The sequence below is a fragment of the Anabrus simplex genome, chromosome 2, assembly GCF_040414725.1.
Source record: "Anabrus simplex isolate iqAnaSimp1 chromosome 2, ASM4041472v1, whole genome shotgun sequence".
Taxonomy (NCBI): domain Eukaryota; kingdom Metazoa; phylum Arthropoda; class Insecta; order Orthoptera; family Tettigoniidae; genus Anabrus; species Anabrus simplex.
Genome location: NC_090266.1, coordinates 1,123,440,107 through 1,123,461,671, shown reverse-complemented (window position 1 = coordinate 1,123,461,671; position 21,565 = coordinate 1,123,440,107). Strand labels below are relative to the sequence as shown.

At 37.5% G+C, this 21,565-nt stretch overlaps 1 protein-coding gene across 1 annotated transcript in view; it reads right to left on the bottom strand.

Moving 5' to 3' along the window:
* Positions 1–21,565, bottom strand: part of Etl1 (SWI/SNF-related, matrix-associated actin-dependent regulator of chromatin, subfamily a, containing DEAD/H box 1) — a 308,851-nt gene that overhangs the window by 169,211 nt on the left and 118,075 nt on the right. Inside the window, exons 7-8 of the mRNA XM_067139725.2 lie at positions 20,443–20,630; positions 11,228–11,427 (exon numbers count right to left, since the gene is read on the bottom strand). Of these exons, the coding sequence (XP_066995826.2) occupies positions 11,228–11,427; positions 20,443–20,630 (388 nt within the window). The remainder of the gene's footprint in view (positions 1–11,227; positions 11,428–20,442; positions 20,631–21,565) is intronic.

Below are 21,565 nucleotides of genomic sequence, written 5' to 3'. Positions count from 1 at the left end.
CCCACTCCTAGCGCTTTCCTGTCCCATCATCGCCATAAGACCTATCTGTGTCGATGCGACGTAAAGCAACTAGATTTAGGAGAAATGTTCAATCTTTTCGAGCCTTTTTCCTTCCTTTTTTTTCCGTAGAAAATTATTTTTTCCTGATAATGTCAGCTTTCCCGTAATAATTTCCCCTTTGACCGTAATTCCATAATCGTGAGGTGAAATCCGTAATAATTACGGACAATCCGTAATAATTGGCACCTCTGTAAAATTCATCCACCGGCCAGAATTCAAAACGCGATGATAAAGAATGAATGGATGAATATGAATTTAAAATTATCAGTGGATCCAGATCAATATAATGAAAGTTAAAAATAATTCCAAAATTAATCCACTGACTAGAATTTAAAAAAAAAAAGGGCGATGAAAAATGATTATGCCCCACTTTCCCAGAAACTATCTTAAAACAATGGTATATACTGACTAAGGGGCTGCTTCCAAAGCACAATCCTGAATCAATGATGCTTGTTGTCTAAAGGAGTCCAAAATCCAGGTCAACGGCTGCTCATAATGGTACTTATCGCTAAGAAAGTAGAACCATGGTATTTCTCATGTAGCAATACTCTTCATGAGTAACGTGTTCCACACAGTGTGGCACTACTCACAGGTAATGTAATGTGCACACGTAATGCACGCCTATGGTGTTTCTCACATTACGGCGCCACTCATAGGCAATGCAAACCCATGATGTTCCTCACATAGGCGTACTAATTACAGGGACTCGTACTATGCCCTGGTGTTCCTCACATAGTGGGTACTAATCACAGGCAATACAGACCTACGGTGTTGCTCATATAGTGGTACTAATCACAGGCAACGCCCAGATCTGTGGTGGTGTTTCTCAGAATGGTACTAATCACAGGCAACATAAGCCTGTGGTGTTCCAGATATAGTGGTACTAATTACAGGTACTGTAAAACCCATATTGATTTACCCTCTGTTGCTTGCTACTAATCACAAACCTATTGTATTCCTTACATAGTGGTACGACCTACAAGTAAAGGCGACCCATGGTGTTCCTCGCGTGATGGTACTAATTATGTCAGCAACCTGTGCATAATGTACATGGAACGATAACATAATCCATCCCAGAGAACGAACATAAAATAAAATTTTGATTCTGAATGTACCATACCTTTTGGATTTATTGCAAGACACACAATGCAACGTTTTATCTGGATCTGTATAACCTATAACAGAGGAGCTTGAACATTTTTGGAACAAACTTCAAAAATGCTCTAAAAAACCCAGGAAGACGCAATAATTTACATTTGTTACAAAGAAACACATGACAACAAATATGAAAATAGAACCAATGTGAAACTTAGACACAGCCCTAAAAAAATCTACAGATGGCCATCGATGCTGAATAAATGATAAGATAATTCTACATTATGAAAAGTACAAATGATGACACCATTGTTCTATCTGCACTGACATCAAGCACTCCAAAATAAAAAGTACATGCCAGAAAAGTTTAGATTCAAAATCAATGATCAGCAATTCACTTACCATATTGCAAAAATTAACTTTTTCTATGACTAACAAAGCGAATTAAAATAATTAACATTGGAATAGTTTACCCAAAAGAATAAAATGGTACTTTTTCTAGAAAAATAACAAGCTTTGGCACTGTTAACAATTTAGAGGAAAGGACCCACAAGCCAACATCTTGTAACGGACTCTTCACTTCATCAGCAACTACTGTTATGAAACTCGCCACGCACATAACCTTTTTTCTACGATTAGTATGGACTTACCCTCATCATGATATAACTGCATTTTTCTCCAACTGGAACTTGCATACTTCATACCTTGCATGAACTCTACTCTATTCATCTTCACCATCTTCGATAAACTAACTTCCTTTTTGCCGGCTGACGTCACGTGACCACCTGGTTTATTCGCGCATGCTTCACTAATCTCTGGAATCTTCCAGATATATTTCTCATTCTACCACACTATAAATACCTGGCCTTCCTCTGGAAACATTGAGATGGACTTAGGCCTGTGTGGAGGGAGCACCATTCTACGTCAACTTCGTCCTTAATTATATGTGCCCAGAAGACTTCATGTGCGGGCAGTTTAATTTGTTCCAAGATGAGGTATGACAAACTGATTTCTTTACTGTAAATACTTTTAATCGCATTGGGATAGACTTTGCCTGCAAAATTAAGCTGGGAGCACAGCATTTCCAGGCCGAAATTTCACTTGCCCTTTTTGGATTTAAAACTTTTCATTCACGACCTTTCGTAACAACTTTCTTTTGAAATGTGCGTGTGGTGTATTGGCAACTGTGCGACTTCTATTGTACACGTACTTCTATTCGTTCAGTGCTTCAGAATATTGTGAAACTGGTTCTATGAAACTACTTGGTGATTACTCGGCTGTAGAACTACGTTACCTAGTGTTAATCTGTGGGATAACTGAAGTAATGGTGACCTGGATATTGTATTCGCATTTTGTTCAGATAATTCTTTCTGCTGGTGTACTCGAATTTGCTAACTGAACATCTTCCCTTTCTTGTCGGTCTCGATTTCTCTTTTTATCACAGTATTCATTCTTTCCTTGTTTGCCCTTTTCCTTTCCTGCAGCATCTTCTCTTTTTCCTTTCTTTCTCTTGCATATCTTATCTCTTTTTTTGTTGTTGTTGATATATGAATTTGTAATCCGTGTAAGTGGTTGGGAAAATTTTATATTTATATACTTCTCATTTCATGTAAATTGTCAGAGGTTCGATTTATTGTTTCAATATATATATATATCTATTTTTAAATCTTATACTGGTTTCTGATCTATTTTCACTTATGTCCCTTATTCCTTCATATATTTCTCTTTAACTTTCCAGGTTATGTAGCATACTCCCTTTGCCCAATGTCTTGTAACTCTGCAATGCTCGTTGGAGATTTCTAAGTCCACGGCCTCCATTCTTAATTTGATTGTTACTCCACTGCATAAATTTTACTACTCGAGGGAAACTATTCTTAGATTTTTCAGTGGCACTATTATACATAATATATGTGTATTACTCCCATGGGCCCAGTTACACATGGTAGCAGAGTATACATCGCAGCATAAACCCGAATTGTGTAGTCCATTACTACTTTAAATCTCCACTTTGTTACGGCCTTAGTTGCTTAATATTTTTTTCTTGGGTGGTTTAGTATTTCACCTCGCTAGACTTTGCCTTTCTTTTTCTCTTCTTTTTCAACATGGCTTATTTCTCCGACAATTTTTCTCCCTATGCTTCCGATACTTGTGATATTTCATTTGATCCTCATTTCAATTTTTCTGATCCCAATCCCTTTACTAATCTGTCTTATAACCCTTTTGTTACTTCTACATCTTGTACCTTTACTACTACAGCTTCTTCCAGTGCAGGCTCTGAATCTCTACCACCCCCACTTCCACCTAACACCCCTCTCTATCCTGATCTTTCTCTTTTTACTGCCGAGTCGAAACCTCCACTTAACCAGGCACCTCCGCCTTCTGTCGACAAAACTCAATCAGCAAAGCACTACACTCCTGATTTGCGAACTCCACCACCATCTCCTTCTCAGCAATATTTTTATGAATCCCCATATCATCACAACCCCTCTTCACATCAACCACTTAATTTCCATATTCTCACTAAATGTCTTGACCAGGTACCAGTCATTCAGTCTACTGATCCTGATACTTTGACACAATGGCTTTTTTCAGTTCGCAAATTTCTACAAACTGACTTAGCTCCGTTTTCCCAATTGCTTTCATTGCTTTACCCAAAAACATCTGGTCATCTTAGTAACTTTTGGCTTCAATATATGAAGTCCTCTCACGATTGGGCTCATTTTCGTTCAGTTTTACACACTTATTTTTTGCCTTATGAGATCCGACAACAACTCGGTAACAAGTATATCAGACGTCATCAACGTCCCGATGAATCGGCTTATGATTATCTTGACTCCATCATCGGCTATTCTGATGTGTTAGCTATTGCTCAACATCCCCAGGAAATCATTTCTCTTATTCGATTTTATGCCTCTCCAGCCTTCCGTCAAATCATTAATCCCTTTTCGCCACCCACTACTGTTCCTCAGCTTTACAGTATCGCTCAACTAGATGTTCTAAATACCCATAGCAACTTTTCTTATTATTCTTCCACTCCACCTCCCCAGTTCAACATTTCAACAATTCGCACACCTTCTACCACTCGTCTACCTTCTCAGGGTAATGTCTCTCGTTTCCGTTGTTATCGGTGTCAGGCTATAGGGCACTTAGCGCGCGATTGTACCAATTTTTCCTTGGGAAACTTCACTTCCCGTCGTCAGTAGGCAGCTCACGACCTCATGGGCAAAATCTGCCTCATGTTTCTTCAGCTTTCTCTTCTGGTACTCAATCACAGTCCTATACTCTTGTACAGTTACATACTCCCTCCTTAGCCTTATTAGATTCTGGTTCTGTCATTTCCCTAATCAGTTTTTCTTTTTTCCAGCAACTTTTACAAATACATCCGCATCTTCAATTATGCCCTTCTACCCTCAAATGTCTCTCCATATCTCAGCACTCTCTTGACATTGTGGGTCAACTAAAACTGTGTTAAAATTTCTAAATTTTCTTGGCCATTTGAATTTCAAGTAGTTAGCAATTGCTCACTCCCTGTCATACTCGGTTATGATTTTTTTGCTCATACTGGCCTTATTTATAATACTGCTATGGCTTCTATCTCATTTTTTTTCAATCCACACGTTCAAATTCCTTTGGTGGACCCCCTTGATTTCCCTATGAACCACGTCTTCAGTCATCAGCATATTTATGCCACTGCTCCCCAACTAGATGCAATTAATGCCTTAAAATCTGAATTCGCTGATGTTATCACTGATAAACTAGGCTCTGTGGTTACTTATCAGGCTCACATTGATTTAATTGATCAAACTCCTGTTCGTTCACCTCCTTACCATCTCAGCCCTCCTCGGATGGCAAAAATGGATGACATTATTCACAAAATGCTTCAGGATGGTACTATTGTTCCGTCCTCTTCCAATTACGCATCCCCGGCATTTCTTGTCGACAAGCCTGATGGTTCTTCGCGCCTGGTAATTGATTACCGTAAATTAAACTCCAAAATCCTCTATGATTCCTATCCTATTCCTAAAATGCAAAACGCTTTCCACTTTTTTTCTAAAGCTAAATATTTTTCTCTTTTAGATCTCAATTCTGCTTACTACCAAATCCCCTTGGACTCACGGAGCAGTCGGCTTACTGCTTTCATCACCCCAAATGGCCTTTTTCAGTTCACAAAAGTTCCTTTTGGATTGAACTTGGGGTCACAAATCATGCAGAGATTAGTAGATTCTTTATTCTCAGATTTCAAGTACAAATTTCTCTATCCTTATATTGATGATCTTTTAATCTTTAGCCCAGATTTTGAGTCCCACATGTCTCATCTCCACCAAGTTCTTTCCAGATTACGTTCTATTGGTCTGACAGTTAACCCCTCTAAAATTTCCCTAGCTCAAACTTCTATAAAGTTCTTAGGTCACATTGTGTCACCTCAGGGAGTAGCCGTCGATCCCGAACGTACTTCTGCTATCTCTAATATTCTACCTCCCAAAAATCTCAAACAATTGCGCACCTTTTTAGGTCTGGTTTCTTTCTATCACCGGTTCATCCCTAACTTTTCCCACATTGCTGAGCCTCTCAATTATCTGAAACGTAAAAATGTTCCGTTTACTTGGACTCAATCTCAACAGGATGCCTTTCTTCAGCTTAAATCTCTTTTGATGCATGCTCCCATTCTTCAATTTCCTGATTTCTCCCTACCTTTTGAAATTCATACTGATGCATCTAATCTTGCTGTTGCTGGTGTTTTAACTCAGGTTGTGAATGATGTCCCTCTACCTATCGCCTATTTCAGTCGACTTCTTTCTCCTACTGAAAGGAAATATTCTATCTTTGAACGTGAAGCCCTGGCCCTATTAAATACTATCGAACACTTTGCTGAATATTTGGAGCATAAAGAATTCCTTGTAAAGACTGATAATCAGGCCCTTTCATGGTTATTGCACAATGCACCTAAGATTGGTAGAACTGGCCGATGGCTCATGCGATTGTCCAGATTTAAGTTCTCCCTTAAATTCATTTCTAGCTCTGAAAATTCTGTAGCAGACGCTCTTAGCCGTTTATTTGACACTTCTGCTCCTCAGCCTAGTACCACTGATGATTTACCCCTGAATGTCTCTATGTTGCCTTCACCTTCCTCTGTTAATGCTGTTTTTTCCTTAACAGATTTTCCCCTTTCATTTCAATCTTGTCAGTCGCATCAGCTCACCGATCAGTTCTGCATCCAACTCAAACAATCTTTATCTGACCCCTCTTACCAGGGTCCGTTTACTATTTTTAAAGACCTCTTGGTCTACAAACCCACCAAGAAAGCTTCTCCTAAAGTGGTGCTCCCACAGGCTCTTCAACCCATGATTTTGCAATATTATCACTCCTCCCCTGTAGGTGGGCATCTCGGCATCACCAAAACGTACAACCGTATAGCCTCTCTTTTCTTTTGGCCTCAAATGCGTAAGTCTATTCGCAACTTTGTTCACACTTGTGAATTGTGTCAAAAATCTAAACCTTTAAATATAAAGTCTGCTGGTCTTCATTCTGCCCTTCCACCTACTCACCCTGCCCAAACCTTTTTCATTGATCTAGTTGGACCTATTGTTCGGTCTTCTCGTGGCAACTTGTATATTTTCACCCTGTTGGATGCATTTTCAAAATTTCTAGTCCTCCGACCCTTACGTAAAATTTCTACCAAGATTGTCATCAATTTACTCACTGAACAAATTTTTCCTATTACTGGTTTGCCAGCTAATATTGTTTCTGATAATGCTTCTATCTTCACTTCCGGTGTCTTTTTTAATATGTGTTTTCAACTGGGTATCAAACGTCTTTTGACTTCTCCCTACCATCCTCAGTCCAACACCGTGGAAAGGTACCACCGTAATCTTAAAGTTGCTTTATCTATATTTCATAGTTCTTTTCAGAAAGACTGGGATTCTCATCTTTCCTCTTTGGCGTTGGCCTTTAATTCCAGCATCAATAGTTCTACTGTTCAAACTCCGGCTAAGCTCTTTCTTGGTCGTGATCTTCAAACTCCTCTTTCCTTAAATTGGGATTTACACAAACTTTTTGAATCTTTTGATCAGCCATCCTCTTCATCACTCTGGAAAGACGCCTTTAATCAATTGCTAAAAGCTCAACAAGTGCACAAAAACGTTTATAATCCTCGTCATAAGCCATCAAACTTTAAAATTGGCGATTTAGTCCTCGTTGCCAATCATCCGCACAGCTCGGCAATCAATGCCACCTCTGCTAAACTTGCTCTTCGATGGCTTGGTCCATACCGTATTTTGTCTTTCCCTACCCCTGTCACTGTATTTTTGCAATCTACGACTGATTTGTTCGACACTAAGAAACTTCATCTGAGTCAGCTCAAGCGATTTCATCCTTCTTGAACTTTCACATCTTGCTTTTCTTTGCCCTGTGTTTTCCTTCTCTTGTTATTACCTCTTCTTTCTAAAAAAAATTTTTTCTCTCTCTCTTTTCTGCTTCTAGTCTGGAAATGTCTACTGCTCCCAGTGTTATTTTTCTTTGTTTTTTTTCTTATTCTTTGTTGTTTGTCTACCTCATCACTTCCTTTTGCTCCCTTTATGGATTTTTTTTTTTTCCTTCCCCCCCTCCACACAGGTCTCTCCAGTCTCCCTCCCAGCCCAGTCGGCACAGGTTGTAATGGGAGTGTAAATATGCTTCCCAACCATTTTCTTTCTCTCTTTTAAAATTGTTCTTCATTTTTATTGTTGTTTGTGATATTTACATTTATATATCTATGTATATATTTCTATTTATAACTACTTTCCTCTCCTTCCCTTCTCCCCTTGCTAACGCGTTAGCCCTTTCCTTTTTCTTCTTCTTCCCCTACCTCTGTGTGTCTTCCTATTTTTCTGACTACGCATGTTCTTTGTGTTTGGATACTTTTTCTGCCGCCTTTTATTTTGTTTTGCAGTACCTTTCCTTTTTGATATACTGTTGCGGCTGCCGTCGACCCCCGCTCCAGCTTTTGGAAGGGCCCTCCATCGCTGTTCCTGGGGCCGTCTCGCCGTCGCCATCCAACTGTATCTTCGGCTTTTCGTCTCCTCCCAGCAATCTTCACTCTTCAATCATATCAACTACTTCAACTACTACTACAGCAACTACCAAATAACAACCAACAAGAAAAAAAAAAAAAAAAATCCTTTGGATTTTTTTTCTGGTGCCCGGCGGATAATGTAACGGACTCTTCACTTCATCAGCAACTACTGTTATGAAACTCGCCACGCACATAACCTTTTTTCTACGATTAGTATGGACTTACCCTCATCATGATATAACTGCATTTTTCTCCAACTGGAACTTGCATACTTCATACCTTGCATGAACTCTACTCTATTCATCTTCACCATCTTCGATAAACTAACTTCCTTTTTGCCGGCTGACGTCACGTGACCACCTGGTTTATTCGCGCATGCTTCACTAATCTCTGGAATCTTCCAGATATATTTCTCATTCTACTCCACACTATAAATACCTGGCCTTCCTCTGGAAACATTGAGATGGACTTAGGCCTGTGTGGAGGGAGCACCATTCTACGTCAACTTCGTCCTTAATTATATGTGCCCAGAAGACTTCATGTGCGGGCAGTTTAATTTGTTCCAAGATGAGGTATGACAAACTGATTTCTTTACTGTAAATACTTTTAATCGCATTGGGATAGACTTTGCCTGCAAAATTAAGCTGGGAGCATAGCATTTCCAGGCCGAAATTTCACTTGCCCTTTTTGGATTTAAAACTTTTCATTCACGACCTTTCGTAACAACTTTCTTTTGAAATGTGCGTGTGGTGTATTGGCAACTGTGCGACTTCTATTGTACACGTACTTCTATTCGTTCAGTGCTTCAGAATATTGTGAAACTGGTTCTATGAAACTACTTGGTGATTACTCGGCTGTAGAACTACGTTACCTAGTGTTAATCTGTGGGATAACTGAAGTAATGGTGACCTGGATATTGTATTCGCATTTTGTTCAGATAATTCTTTCTGCTGGTGTACTCGAATTTGCTAACTGAACATCTTCCCTTTCTTGTCGGTCTCGATTTCTCTTTTTATCACAGTATTCATTCTTTCCTTGTTTGCCCTTTTCCTTTCCTGCGGCATCTTCTCTTTTTCCTTTCTTTCTCTTGCATATCTTATCTCTTTTTTTGTTGTTGTTGATATATGAATTTGTAATCCGTGTAAGTGGTTGGGAAAATTTTATATTTATATACTTCTCATTTCATGTAAATTGTCAGAGGTTCGATTTATTGTTTCAATATATATATATCTATTTTTAAATCTTATACTGGTTTCTGATCTATTTTCACTTATGTCCCTTATTCCTTCGTATATTTCTCTTTAACTTTCCAGGTTATGTAGCATACTCCCTTTGCCCAATGTCTTGTAACTCTGCAATGCTCGTTGGAGATTTCTAAGTCCACGGCCTCCATTCTTAATTTGATTGTTACTCCACTGCATAAATTTTACTACTCGAGGGAAACTATTCTTAGATTTTTCAGTGGCACTATTATACATAATATATGTGTATTACTCCCATGGGCCCAGTTACAATCTGCGTGTTCCTTTCCATACCTGTAATAAACCATTGGGTTCCTTTTCTCCTTTTGTGTTTAGTTTATCTTGTGTTCCTAGATTTTTGCCACCTGTATTCACCTTTATCTTTTTGTCCCTTCCCTTTTCTTGTCTTTTTCTAGCTTTCTTCTTATTCCACACTTTCCACGTCAAGATTGAAGATCTGTCAAGATGACGTCTATCCTCCTGATGATGCTAGGAAGCAGAAATGAGCTTGCCACGGACTGAGAAGAAGTGAATGTTGAAAAATTTGGGCTGATGAGAAGGCTATCTATTTGAAGATGTGGAAATTGTCCTTGTTTGTTTTTATGTTTTTTTTTCTGGTTTGCTTTTCTATTAGTCACTCTTCTGATGCTGACATGTCAATGTGGTTATCAGTATCATGTGTTCCTATTTATGTACCTATATATCTATATATAACTAAGATTTTTCACATTTGTGTACCTTTCCATTAGTCATGTTCACCTAATCAATGTTCAGAAGTGTCACATCTGTTGTAGGAAACTGGAATACTGTCACAATGACTGAGCATGGTTCTATGCTTTTATAGCATCATGCCAAATTAACGGAGATTAAAATAACTATGATCACGATGGTGCTGTGTCCTCATTTTACAGATCAAGAACCCTCTTCTCCTTTTTCTTTTACCGCTTTTCCCACACCTGTGGGGTCGCGGGTGCGAACTGTGTAACATGTGGATTTGGCCCTGTTTTACAGCCAGATGCCCTTCCTGATGCCAACCCTATATGGAGGGATGTAATCACTATTGCGTGTTTCTGTGGTGGTTAGTAATGTAGTGTGTTGTGTGAATATGAAGAGGAAAGTGTTGGGACAAACACAAACACCCAGTCCCCAGGCCAGAAGAATTAATCAGAGGCGATTGAAGTTCCCACCTGGCTGGGAATCGAAACCAGGACCCTCTGAACCAAAAGCCTCAACGCTGACCATTCAGCCAATGAGTCGGACCAGATCAAGAACTCTACTGAACTTTATTATGGATAGAGGTTCTCTAGTATCTTGCATTAAAGCCCTGTTCATGTAAGATTAAAATTAGTGCATCAACATAAAAAAAATAGCAAAAAATAAATAAATTAGTGCATCAAATGAAAACACAAAAAAAATTGTGAAGTCTATGCTCCCTATTCATGGAAATATTATATAGGAGAAATGTAAATGTCCAAAGCAATATTACATTTTGAAGAAGGCTTCAGCTTCAAAGTATTTCAAGAAGAGAAGATCATATACTAGATTTATTTTCAATTTCTCTGTGTCAATAATTGCAGCAGTGGAAACATGAATGTGGCTGTTATGTTCAGGGAGAGCTCCGACAGTTCTTTTCGATTGTCACAGCTACCCCCGAACTGCTGCCAATTGTATGGCTGGGCAAAAATGTTCTTGGAAAATGCCAGTATCATTTGTCTCCTTTTCTTAATTTTGAATTTAAGGAGTAAAATAAATATGTTAAATATATACATTTTTTCCTTACCAAGTGTAGACGAAGGCACGACTATGAGATGTAACAATGGTTCTTCAACAAAAGTAATTTCCTTAAGGTGAGCCAGAAGTGCAATCACCTGAATAGTTTTGCCCAGGCCCATTTCATCTGCCAGAATGCCATTCAGCTGCTTTTTATGCATAGCATATAACCAGTTTAATCCAACCATTTGGTATCCAGTTAATGAATACCTAGGAAGAAAGAACAGAAAACAATGAGAAAAGGTATATCTCAGCTGGCAACACATTTGATTTCATCAAATAAAGGTATTTACAGAAAAAAGAAAAAAAAAAAAAATAACATTGAAAAGTAAAATTAAAAAATTAGGGGAGAAATACACTTGTTAAAAGAGAGCTTTATATTCTTGTTGCTTCATGTAAGGAGACTAGACATTGTGGTCAACAATATAGTGTACATATTATTTATCTCAATTCTGATTAGTATGGCTGAGGTATGTGAAATAGCAATTTATAGGAAGTAGGATTGAGAAGGAAGCAACCATGGTCTGTTTGCTGGATACTAGTCCAATACTTGCCCATAGATGCAGTGAGAAAATCACAAAAAGTCAATTTAGGATGGCTACACGTCTCATCATTGTTCCAAGCTGATAGGTCCACAGAAAGAATGTGCACTTTTTATAAAGCCCATTAGAAACTGTGTCCATAAAAATACATGTCCAATGTACACATAACTAGATGTCCCACCTACGAGTCGTCAGGTGCCTTTTCTCTGGTGTTCCGGAAGATATCTTCAATTTAGTTTCTGTAATGTGTAGGTAGAGTCAACCCTAACAAAAACGGCTCATCCTGTACGTCATGTATGTTCAGGATCTCTGGGAAACATCATTTATATTCTCACTGCAAACTAAATATTGTTTAAAGTGTAATTCTATGTGCTAATTCAATAGAGCAGCCTCAAATCAGCCTAGTACGATATTCTGTTCAAGAATATTTACAGTACAGCTTCCCTGGTCGCACTGCCTTGTAGTGCGCTATGCTGTCTCCACACTACAGTCATACTGTAGTCTCAGTCAGCCGCTACTGGAAATACCAACTATTCTTCCCATTGTGGTGTCACCGTCCATAACTATCTCTGAACACAGTATTGAAATGGACTCGTTTGAGGCTGTTCTATCGATTAGGCACACCAAATTACACTTCAAATAACATTTTGTTTGCAGTGAGAAACAATATTTTCTGTTCACAACGAATGGCACATGACATACCTGATGAGGGGTCTTTGTTTCGGCTGACTCTACCTAAACATTACAAAATCCAAATTGAAAATTTCCTCCAAAGCACTAGAGTAAAGGCGCCTGATGACTCTTATGTGAGATATCTGGTATGTTCAGTAACAAAATGTCCATCTTTCATAATGTCCATGTCCTTTGAATGTCCATTATGTTAAGTATAGTTCTAATTACCCCCATTAATTGTATGCTGGTATTTGGAATGAAAATTGTCATGGATATAACAGTACATTATTTTATTATTGTAAAGGATTTATGGAAATAATAAAACAATACTTCAGAAAATGTTATTACTTTATCACAGCATACAACAGAATATTTAATATGGTAGGTACATACTGTATTACTTCCCACATGGAAAAACAAATTCTAATCCATGAAAAACCAAAGTTACCGTTATAATTCTGCAAGTAAGAATGGAACCAAAATTTACCACACATGCACAAAAAGAGGAATTTGCAATGCAAGATGCACAATCAATGCTAATGTGGATGAAGCAATCACTGTAGATAGAGTTGGACAACCTTTTTGAGAATATTGCAGTAAAGGAAACAAATGCTAAATTTATACACACAACGCTAAATTAGTTCCCATAGTTGTAACATTTGTAAAGGCTGTAAAATCAATTCTAATATCTCCCGTAGAGATATTTAGTTAGAAATAATTTAGAATAGTCGAAATAAAGATGTATACTTATATTTAAGGTGGACGTTCTTTGTCGCTAAAATCATCAACGTGATCTTCCTCCGTGTCAATGAAATATTTTCTGTAAGCCACTCAGCTCAGGGTTTCTTTTCTTTGGCTGTGCACTTACACCCAGAAGTCACCTCGTGCAGGATTAAGTTACTATTTTGAAATCCATATGACAAAAATGTACCCACTTCCACACACAAAAGATGCACGTACTATACACTAAGGAGATGCGCGGTAAGAAGAACGGCAGGACTTGTACTATTTAAAACTGACCTCCTTTGGTCTACCACTAGGCAGCAGCACGCTACAGAGCAGTGCAAACACTACCTTCTCTCCTTTTCGACCCAAGTCGAACGTGGCATCACGTGGTATTAACATTCGGCAGCTGTGGACTAAAGTTGAACATGGCAGCATATGGAGTGTGACCGCTGTTCAACTAGGGTAAAACATGGCAGCATGGGGTGTTAAGAATGAGAATTCTTTGGTATAACTCTCGCAATAATAAATCTTAGATGAAAGAACCTTACCGGCCAAATATGAAAAAATGTAATATTCACATAGTGGCTTTTGCAGGTGCAGCAATGATATTACTCAACCAAAGACAGTTATGTTCCTAAATGTGGTGAATAATTTGCAAGATACATTTTGTTATGAATAGGATAATGAGGATATTTAATATACTGCTAGAAGGATCTCAAAAAGTTGGTAGTACAAAGCAGAGATGGGGGTGAATGCATCAGGAAACCAGGATCCTGGGATCAACAAATGGAGAAGCATGGCACTGAACAGGACTGGCGGAAACTTCTGAAGGAGGTCAAGGCCGACTTAAGAATTCAGAATTTGCTTTTGTTTGCTGACGATGCAAATTTTGTTAAGAAAGTTACTTGCCCTCCTTATTGTTTAAAATTTCCAAGAAGATTCACATCATCTAGAAAAGTATTGTATGCAAAATGGGTTGAAACTTAATTATGACAAATGTAAAATAATATCTTTCTCTAAAAACAAGAAAAAAATATAATTTCAACACAAATTTTGTAATAACAACATTCTATCTTCTGTTTTACATGTTAAAGACCCTGGTGTTTTATTCAGTTATAACCTATCATTTAATTAACATATTGGAAATATTTGTAAGAAATCATTACAAAGACTGGGCTGCATTACTAGATATTCCAGAGAATTTTCCAGCTTAGCTACCTATTGCTTGCTGTATGTATCTATGGTACATTCTACACTTGAATACTGTACACCTGTATGGAATCCTATTGATCAGACCTCTGTCCATAGATTCAGTACAACATAAATTTCTTCATTTATATTCATTTAGAGCAGGGTTCCCATATGATAATGTTGATTATACTGACCAACAACTGTTATTAAACCCATCAGTTCCTAACATCACCTACAGGTTACACTACTTTTGTATTTTCCTGTCATTTTACTACTGGTGATTAGTGCTGGATGCTGTATTCATTAATTACAACCATCTTCATTCATGTTTTTAATATCTCCGGCAAGACTAGTCCAGTTATCAGTCTATGAACCACACATCAAGATGGCGCATGACAATATTCAGGAGTTTTTGCTCTCTCAAAACAAAACTTTCTTTGCTACTCATTTTTAAAAGGATTTCAAAAACAACATTTACAGAGAAGTAGTTTTAGTAATATGTGTAGCTTGGACAGGTAAGTTTCAATTTTACTACAAATTATTGGTGTGTTAAATATCCACTGTCACATCCAGCTCAATTTGGTTCAAACTACAGGATGTGTTGAGTGCAGCATCTAATTGAAATATAACTTCCCTACAATCGAATCACCTGATCGCAATCATGTCATATGTCTCTCTTGATTCAATTTATCCTTTCTCCAATTAATTTTAAATTAAATTTTGGCATACTCCTCTTGTTTTCCCTGATGGTATCACATGTGTTAGTTTTGTTTTTGTTGTACACTGGTGGACTTGAATACCAGTTATCTATCCACAGTGTATGTCCTTTCTGAAAATATATTTTAATTAGTGTCAAGACAACTGCAACCGATACCCGAATTCAAGTTTAGGATTATTTCTCTAGTTGACCCTGTCATCATCATCATCATCATCATCATCATCATCATCAATTTTCCGCTCCAGCAAGCCGGGTGCGGGTGCTTACGAGCCACTTCCAGTTTGTCCTGTCCATCCACAGCTGATGTTCTACCTTTAGCTGCCAATTTACATCACGCCTAGTAAGATCTTTGAAAATTTGTTTTTCCCAACTATCATGAGGTCTCCCCCTGGGCCTATTACCAACAACATTCCTTTCATAGTATGCTCTTGGGGTCCTAATTAGAGTCATCCATCTCATATGTCCATACCATTGTAATCTGCTTAATTCTAAGGTTCCAACAAGGTCCTGTCCAGTCCAAGTTGTTGCCGAATACTTTCATTCCTTATTTTGTCCCTTCTTGTCTTTTGGAGACATGACGGAAGGAACTTCATTTCAGTGGCCTGTAGGTCACTTTGTGCAGATCTAGTCAACGTTGCAGCTTCCAGAATTGGTACAAGATATGTTTTGTATAGCATGATCTTGGAGCTTGGGGAAATGAGTCATCCGAAAGTAATTGACGAATAGAGCGGTAGAATTTTCATGCAGCTTGTATTCTATTGCCTATTTCTTGATTTATGGTATTGTCAGAAGAAACGAAGCTCCCTAAGTATTTGAAGTTACCCTGATATGCCTACTTCTTTATTTTGCACTCACAGGTGGACTGCTTCAGGATTTCGACTCATCACTAAACCAACGGTTTTAGTTCCGCTGATGATCATTCCCATTTTTTCAAATACTTCTTGCCAAAGATCTAGTTTAGCTTAAACTTCTGCTTCTGTCTCACCCCATAGCATAACATCATCAGCAAATATGAGTGCATTTGTTGTCTGATCCTTCATTTTCACTGCTTTTATAACCTCATCCATTATAGTATTGAAGAGAAGTGGTGAGAGACAACTTCCTTGTTGGACTCCGCTCTTCGTTTCAAAACAGTTTGACCTGCCTCCTTGAATTTGCACACAGCTCTTTGTCTCTCAATATAGTTGTTTTACTCAAGCTATAATCTCATCTGGCACTTCTTTATGTCTCAGACATTCCCATATGTGCTTACATGGTACATGATCATATGCCTTCTCAATATCCAAGAATCCACCTATAACCATTCTATTCTTATCCCAGTATTTTTCAAAGAGCAGTCACGCCGAAAAAATGAGGTCTAGCGTTGATCTGTTCACTCTAAATCCATGTTGTTCTTCCTAAAGTTTAGGTTTAACAATTTTTCTCTCCAGGATGGTCTCACATATTTTTAACCCATGAGACAGAAGGGTTACACCTCTATAGTTGTTACACTTCTTTTGGTCACCTTTCTTAATAGTGAAATAATCACTCCTTGCCTCCAGTCACTGGGGATTTAATTTTCTTCCCAAATTTTATTTAGTACTCTGTACAACCACTGTATTCCAGGTTCTCCAAGTGCTTTGATCATGTCCACACTGAATTCATCCAATTCTGCAGACTTGTTGCTTTTCATTTTACATACTGCTGTTTCCACCTCCAGCCAGGTCAAACTTTCTACATTATAATTTATAGGGTTTAGAGGGTCATCTTGTGTGTCGTCAGTTGTATTACACACCAAGCGAGTTGACCGTGCAGTTAGGAGCGTGCAACTGTGAGCTTGCATCCGGGAGATAGTGGGTTCGAACCCCACTGTCGGCAGCCCTGAAGATGGCTTTCCATGGTTTCCAATTTTCACACCATGCAAATGCTGGGACTGTACCTTCATTAAGGCAACAGCCGCTTCTTTCCCATTCCCAGGCCTTTCCTATCCCATTGTCGCCATTAGACCTATCTGTGTCAGTGCGACGTAAAACAAATAGCAAAAATAGTTTTATAACAGTTCAGTAAGTGACTGAAATATCTACTGAACTCCTGCAATATTTCATTTTCATTTCTAGTTACCTCTCCATTTGGAAGCTCTACTGAGTTGATAGTACTATTATAATTTCTTTAGTCCAGCCCCGCGGTGTGGGGGCAACGCGCCCGCCTGTCAACCAATTGAGGTTCTATTCCTGGCCAGGTCAGGGGTTTTCAATTGTAAATGATTAATATCCCTGGCCTGGGGACTGGGTGTTTGTGTCATCTTTAATGGTCCTTTCTTCACATTCAACACTTTACACTTCCGCCATTTACAAAAGCAGGTTCCTCACATATGGTGCAAGTAGGGGCAAAAGATCTTTCTAGGTTGACGCCCCGAACAAATAGCATTAAAAGAAATCATATCTTTTGTTTTTAACAATGATATACAGGATCTTCTTGTGTTTGTCTTGCCCTATTCTATTGGCAAGATCTTCTTTGCATTTCCGTTTCTCAACGTCAACTATTCTTTTGACCTGTAATCTTTTTCTCTGTAAAATGATAGTTTATCCTTGATTTGACCTGTGTACATAATAAAATCCAGTATATATCTGATCTCACAATCACAGATAACAAATGTCTTTATTCAAAATCTGTCTCTTTGATGGGATAAACTGAATGAATTAAAGCCTACCTTTGAAATGCATCAAACTTTAATCATTGCAAATGTTTTCGAACAGGGTGAACATATCTTTGAATTTGTTTCTGAGGTGGTCAATTACAGGCTTTATTTTATACAGACAGTCCATCATCAGCCTGACTGTTGTCATTGAAATATAACAACCGCAACAAAAACAAGAAGCCTGTATCTTGACACGAAATCTGAGAACTGTGGGGTCATTATTAGAGAATTGGTTGACCAATATTAAAGAATTGTAAGGAATTGTAAATTTCTTCATTCTTGTCATAAGCATTGTTACAGTGAAAAATAAAAATGTACAGTTCTTCAGGCAGTGTTTCTCTCCATTTCTGTAGCCTTGAACTTGGAGATGGTGACAATGTTTGCATAACAAGTAGAAAATACTTATTTGTTTCAAATGTTATATGTTCCATAATTTCTTGTGAAAAGAAGCACTGAAATACATTAAAAGCTGTTGGTTTATCTTGAATCACACCAAGTAATATACCCGATGAACTGTCATCAAAACTGTGTATTGCAGGACTAAATATATTACCCGTATGCTATTGAAATATTGAAGATTCAGAATGAAATCTTTTCCTGGTTTGTGGAGTTGCTGGTTGAGGCACAGCACTATCAATGTTTTCACTGTCACTAAGACTATTATCACAACTGATATCACTGATATCTGAGTACTCATCTTTCGATTCAAGAGTATTCACAGCTCCTATAAGTTTGTACTCCAAAAGCACGCACTATGCGCTACTTGAAGCCATTTGTACAAGCCCTAGACACGGGTGATTTGCAGGACTGCCAACCTAGGCTGCGCACTGAGCTGAGTACATTATTTCAGAAATTTAAATGCGGATGGCATCAAAATGCAGTCTGTGGTTTGACTAATGTTCCATTATGTTCCTAAAAGATGTAGGCTAGTTTGCTTCCACTCAAGTTTGGAAAAAAAGGTACCTACTTCCTTTCCAGAAATTCAGCTGAAGTTGCCGATGAGATATTTTAGGCGCAGCAAGGAAGACATACTACCGCGCATGAGGTATTTCGGGCGTAGCAGTGGGAGGGTTAACTGCTCATTGTCAAAATTCAGAAATCACTTGCATAATCCCCAGAAGTGATTATTACCTTCCAGTGCTTATCTGTACTATAACCTAAGCATATATTTGTACTTTTTTCTTCTTCTTATACTCCACTGATTCCTTTCTTTCTTTTTAGTTTGTGTTTTTCCTTTCTTTTGTTGTTCTCTTGTGTTGTAAAATTGTATTACCATTAATAAAGTATTATTATAAAACTGTTTATGCTAATAGTGGAGGTGATTTCTTATAATGAGGTATTTCACACAAATTTTGTCCCTCTCCCTGAGGGGCAAAGAAAAAAGGAGATAATCTGCCCAGTTCACCCAGTCAGAAAATCAATTTAGATGTGTATTGCAGTCAGTTGGAAGAAAAAACAGCAAAACCTTCAGAGAAGAGCCCAGAAGTAGGGTATTATTAAGTAGCATTAATATCGCTGAAAGAATTAGATAATTTAATGAATATATTTTTGCTTGAATTCATAAATCTTGTTCATTTCAACAAAAGAACTTCCTGCACAACCTCATAAGCAATGCTCAATTAAATTTAAACTAGTACCATGCTAATGATAGATATAATTCAATTACACTGGAATCATTGATAAAATTTCATATTTGTAATATGGTCAAAAACAGAATATAGGCAACACTGTTGGGCTAGAAAAAGGAAGAAATCAAGAGGAAGAGAAATTTGGCACAGACAAAATGGATAAAGAATGTTTGAATTTATCCTTTCCCAGTCAGAGAATATAATATTGTACAGGAATAAACAGAACCTGGCATACTTTTCAACGTAGGAATAAACAGACCCTGCCATATATCTCAAAGTTAATTTCAAAGAAATAACTTCTTATGCCAAATACTGTACTTTCAAAAAGTCTGTTGGGTAACAGAAATATAAAATACAAATGTTATTACAAGCCTTTCATAGCCTGGAATTCTGGTATACTCTTAACCAGAGTGTACTTCCTCTATTAAATAAAAATACAAAAAAATAGTAAAAATAAGAAAAAAAAGTTTAAGTAACTGACATTGCATAAACTCAAAAAACTAACAATGTTTAACTACAATGCAATAACATGCATTTAAAATCCTATAAACAGCGAATGGTCTACAGGTCTACCAAGGTATCACAGTATTCTCCATTAGAAATTCTTAAGCATGCTAATAAATCTACACACACAATACACTGTGCTTTACAACCCTTAAATCCCATTGGCCATAGCAATTTTGGGTTCAGAAGGCCAGTTCTGTATCTACCTGAGCCACTCACACCTAACAGCAATATTTGATTTCTAATTAAATGGCATACTCTTAAAGAACTAATCAAATCTAGAAACTACAAACGTGTGATTTTGATATAAAGGAACTATTACCTTAAATATTCATATGGAGTCTATTTTGCTCACAGAACTACAGTCTGGTGGACATTCACTAAAGACCTTCTGTACAGCTTCCAGACTAATACGGACTCCCCAAAATACAGGACAAGGGATAATACTTTCCACAAATTTTGAAAGAGTTAAGAGTGCCACTAATCTACTTCTTCACAGGAGTAAAGATAAATGCAACGACATTTATTTCACTTTTGTTATCCTGTCTAAAGGTTCTGGGTACATACCCTTTTGATAACAATGATGGCTGTTCCTTGATACTAGCTGCTCCAGTTACAATTTCCTGCTCCATTTCAGTTGCCAGTTTTAGGCATTTCTTCATGAGGCTATTAATTTCATCACGCATTTGCAAGTAATCCTGGGTTGCATTCAAAAGATTTGTTCCAAGGTACTTGTTTTGTGACAATACATCAACCTAAAACAAAAAATATATTTTTGCCCCAAAACTATACACCGTTGAAGTGTGTGGTGAGAAAGGTTAAGAGATAAAGGTCAACTACGTGATAAGAGGACAGCAGAGACCATGCAGAGGAGCAAAGATTGGTGGTGGTCTCTACAAAAGGTTGCAGTCTACACTGATGTGTCTGAAACGTCAAGGCCCTTCCCAATCAAAAAGCCTTGTCAATTAGCAGTTCACAAGAGAGCACAGGAGAATATTTCTGAATGCAATATTATTTTCAGACTGGTGGCACGCATAATTCATTTACCGTGTAGTATGTTTCTAGCATATCACATACTGTTCAACAAACATTGTTAGGAACTAGTGAAATTAAAATAAAACATTCAAAATGTATAGCGTAATGAGCAATTATTTATAGAAGTTTCAATGAAACATTGAATTAAGATTTTCAAATGAGGATTAATTACAAGAACATTGTGTATGAACAGAAGATATATTACAATCCAGTAAAATTATAGAGGCATGCTTAGCAAAAGTTAACAGAGCACACATTGAATAGGACACAAACTACACATAACAAGGGATCTACAAATGTGGTGGTAAATTATGGTGAAAAGCAAGGTTATTTTCAACTTAATAGAATTTTCTTAAACTACTAAATACTATTAAATACTATTATTATCAAGACAGAGGAGCAGGGGGAAAAATACTATTTAAACTGTAAATATATTAAAGCTATTTTACATATGATACAATTTTCAGTCATCACTAATGTACAACCTGCTTGTCTCGAATGGTTTGACACGTTATTTCATACTAACATGTGGTTGTGCATTGTAAAAGAAAATATTAATTTACAATTACACAAAAATAAGGAACTAACTGTTCTCTTACTGTTGTATCAAAGAGTAGGTAAATATTATTCACATTCATATCAGCCATGATAAGTA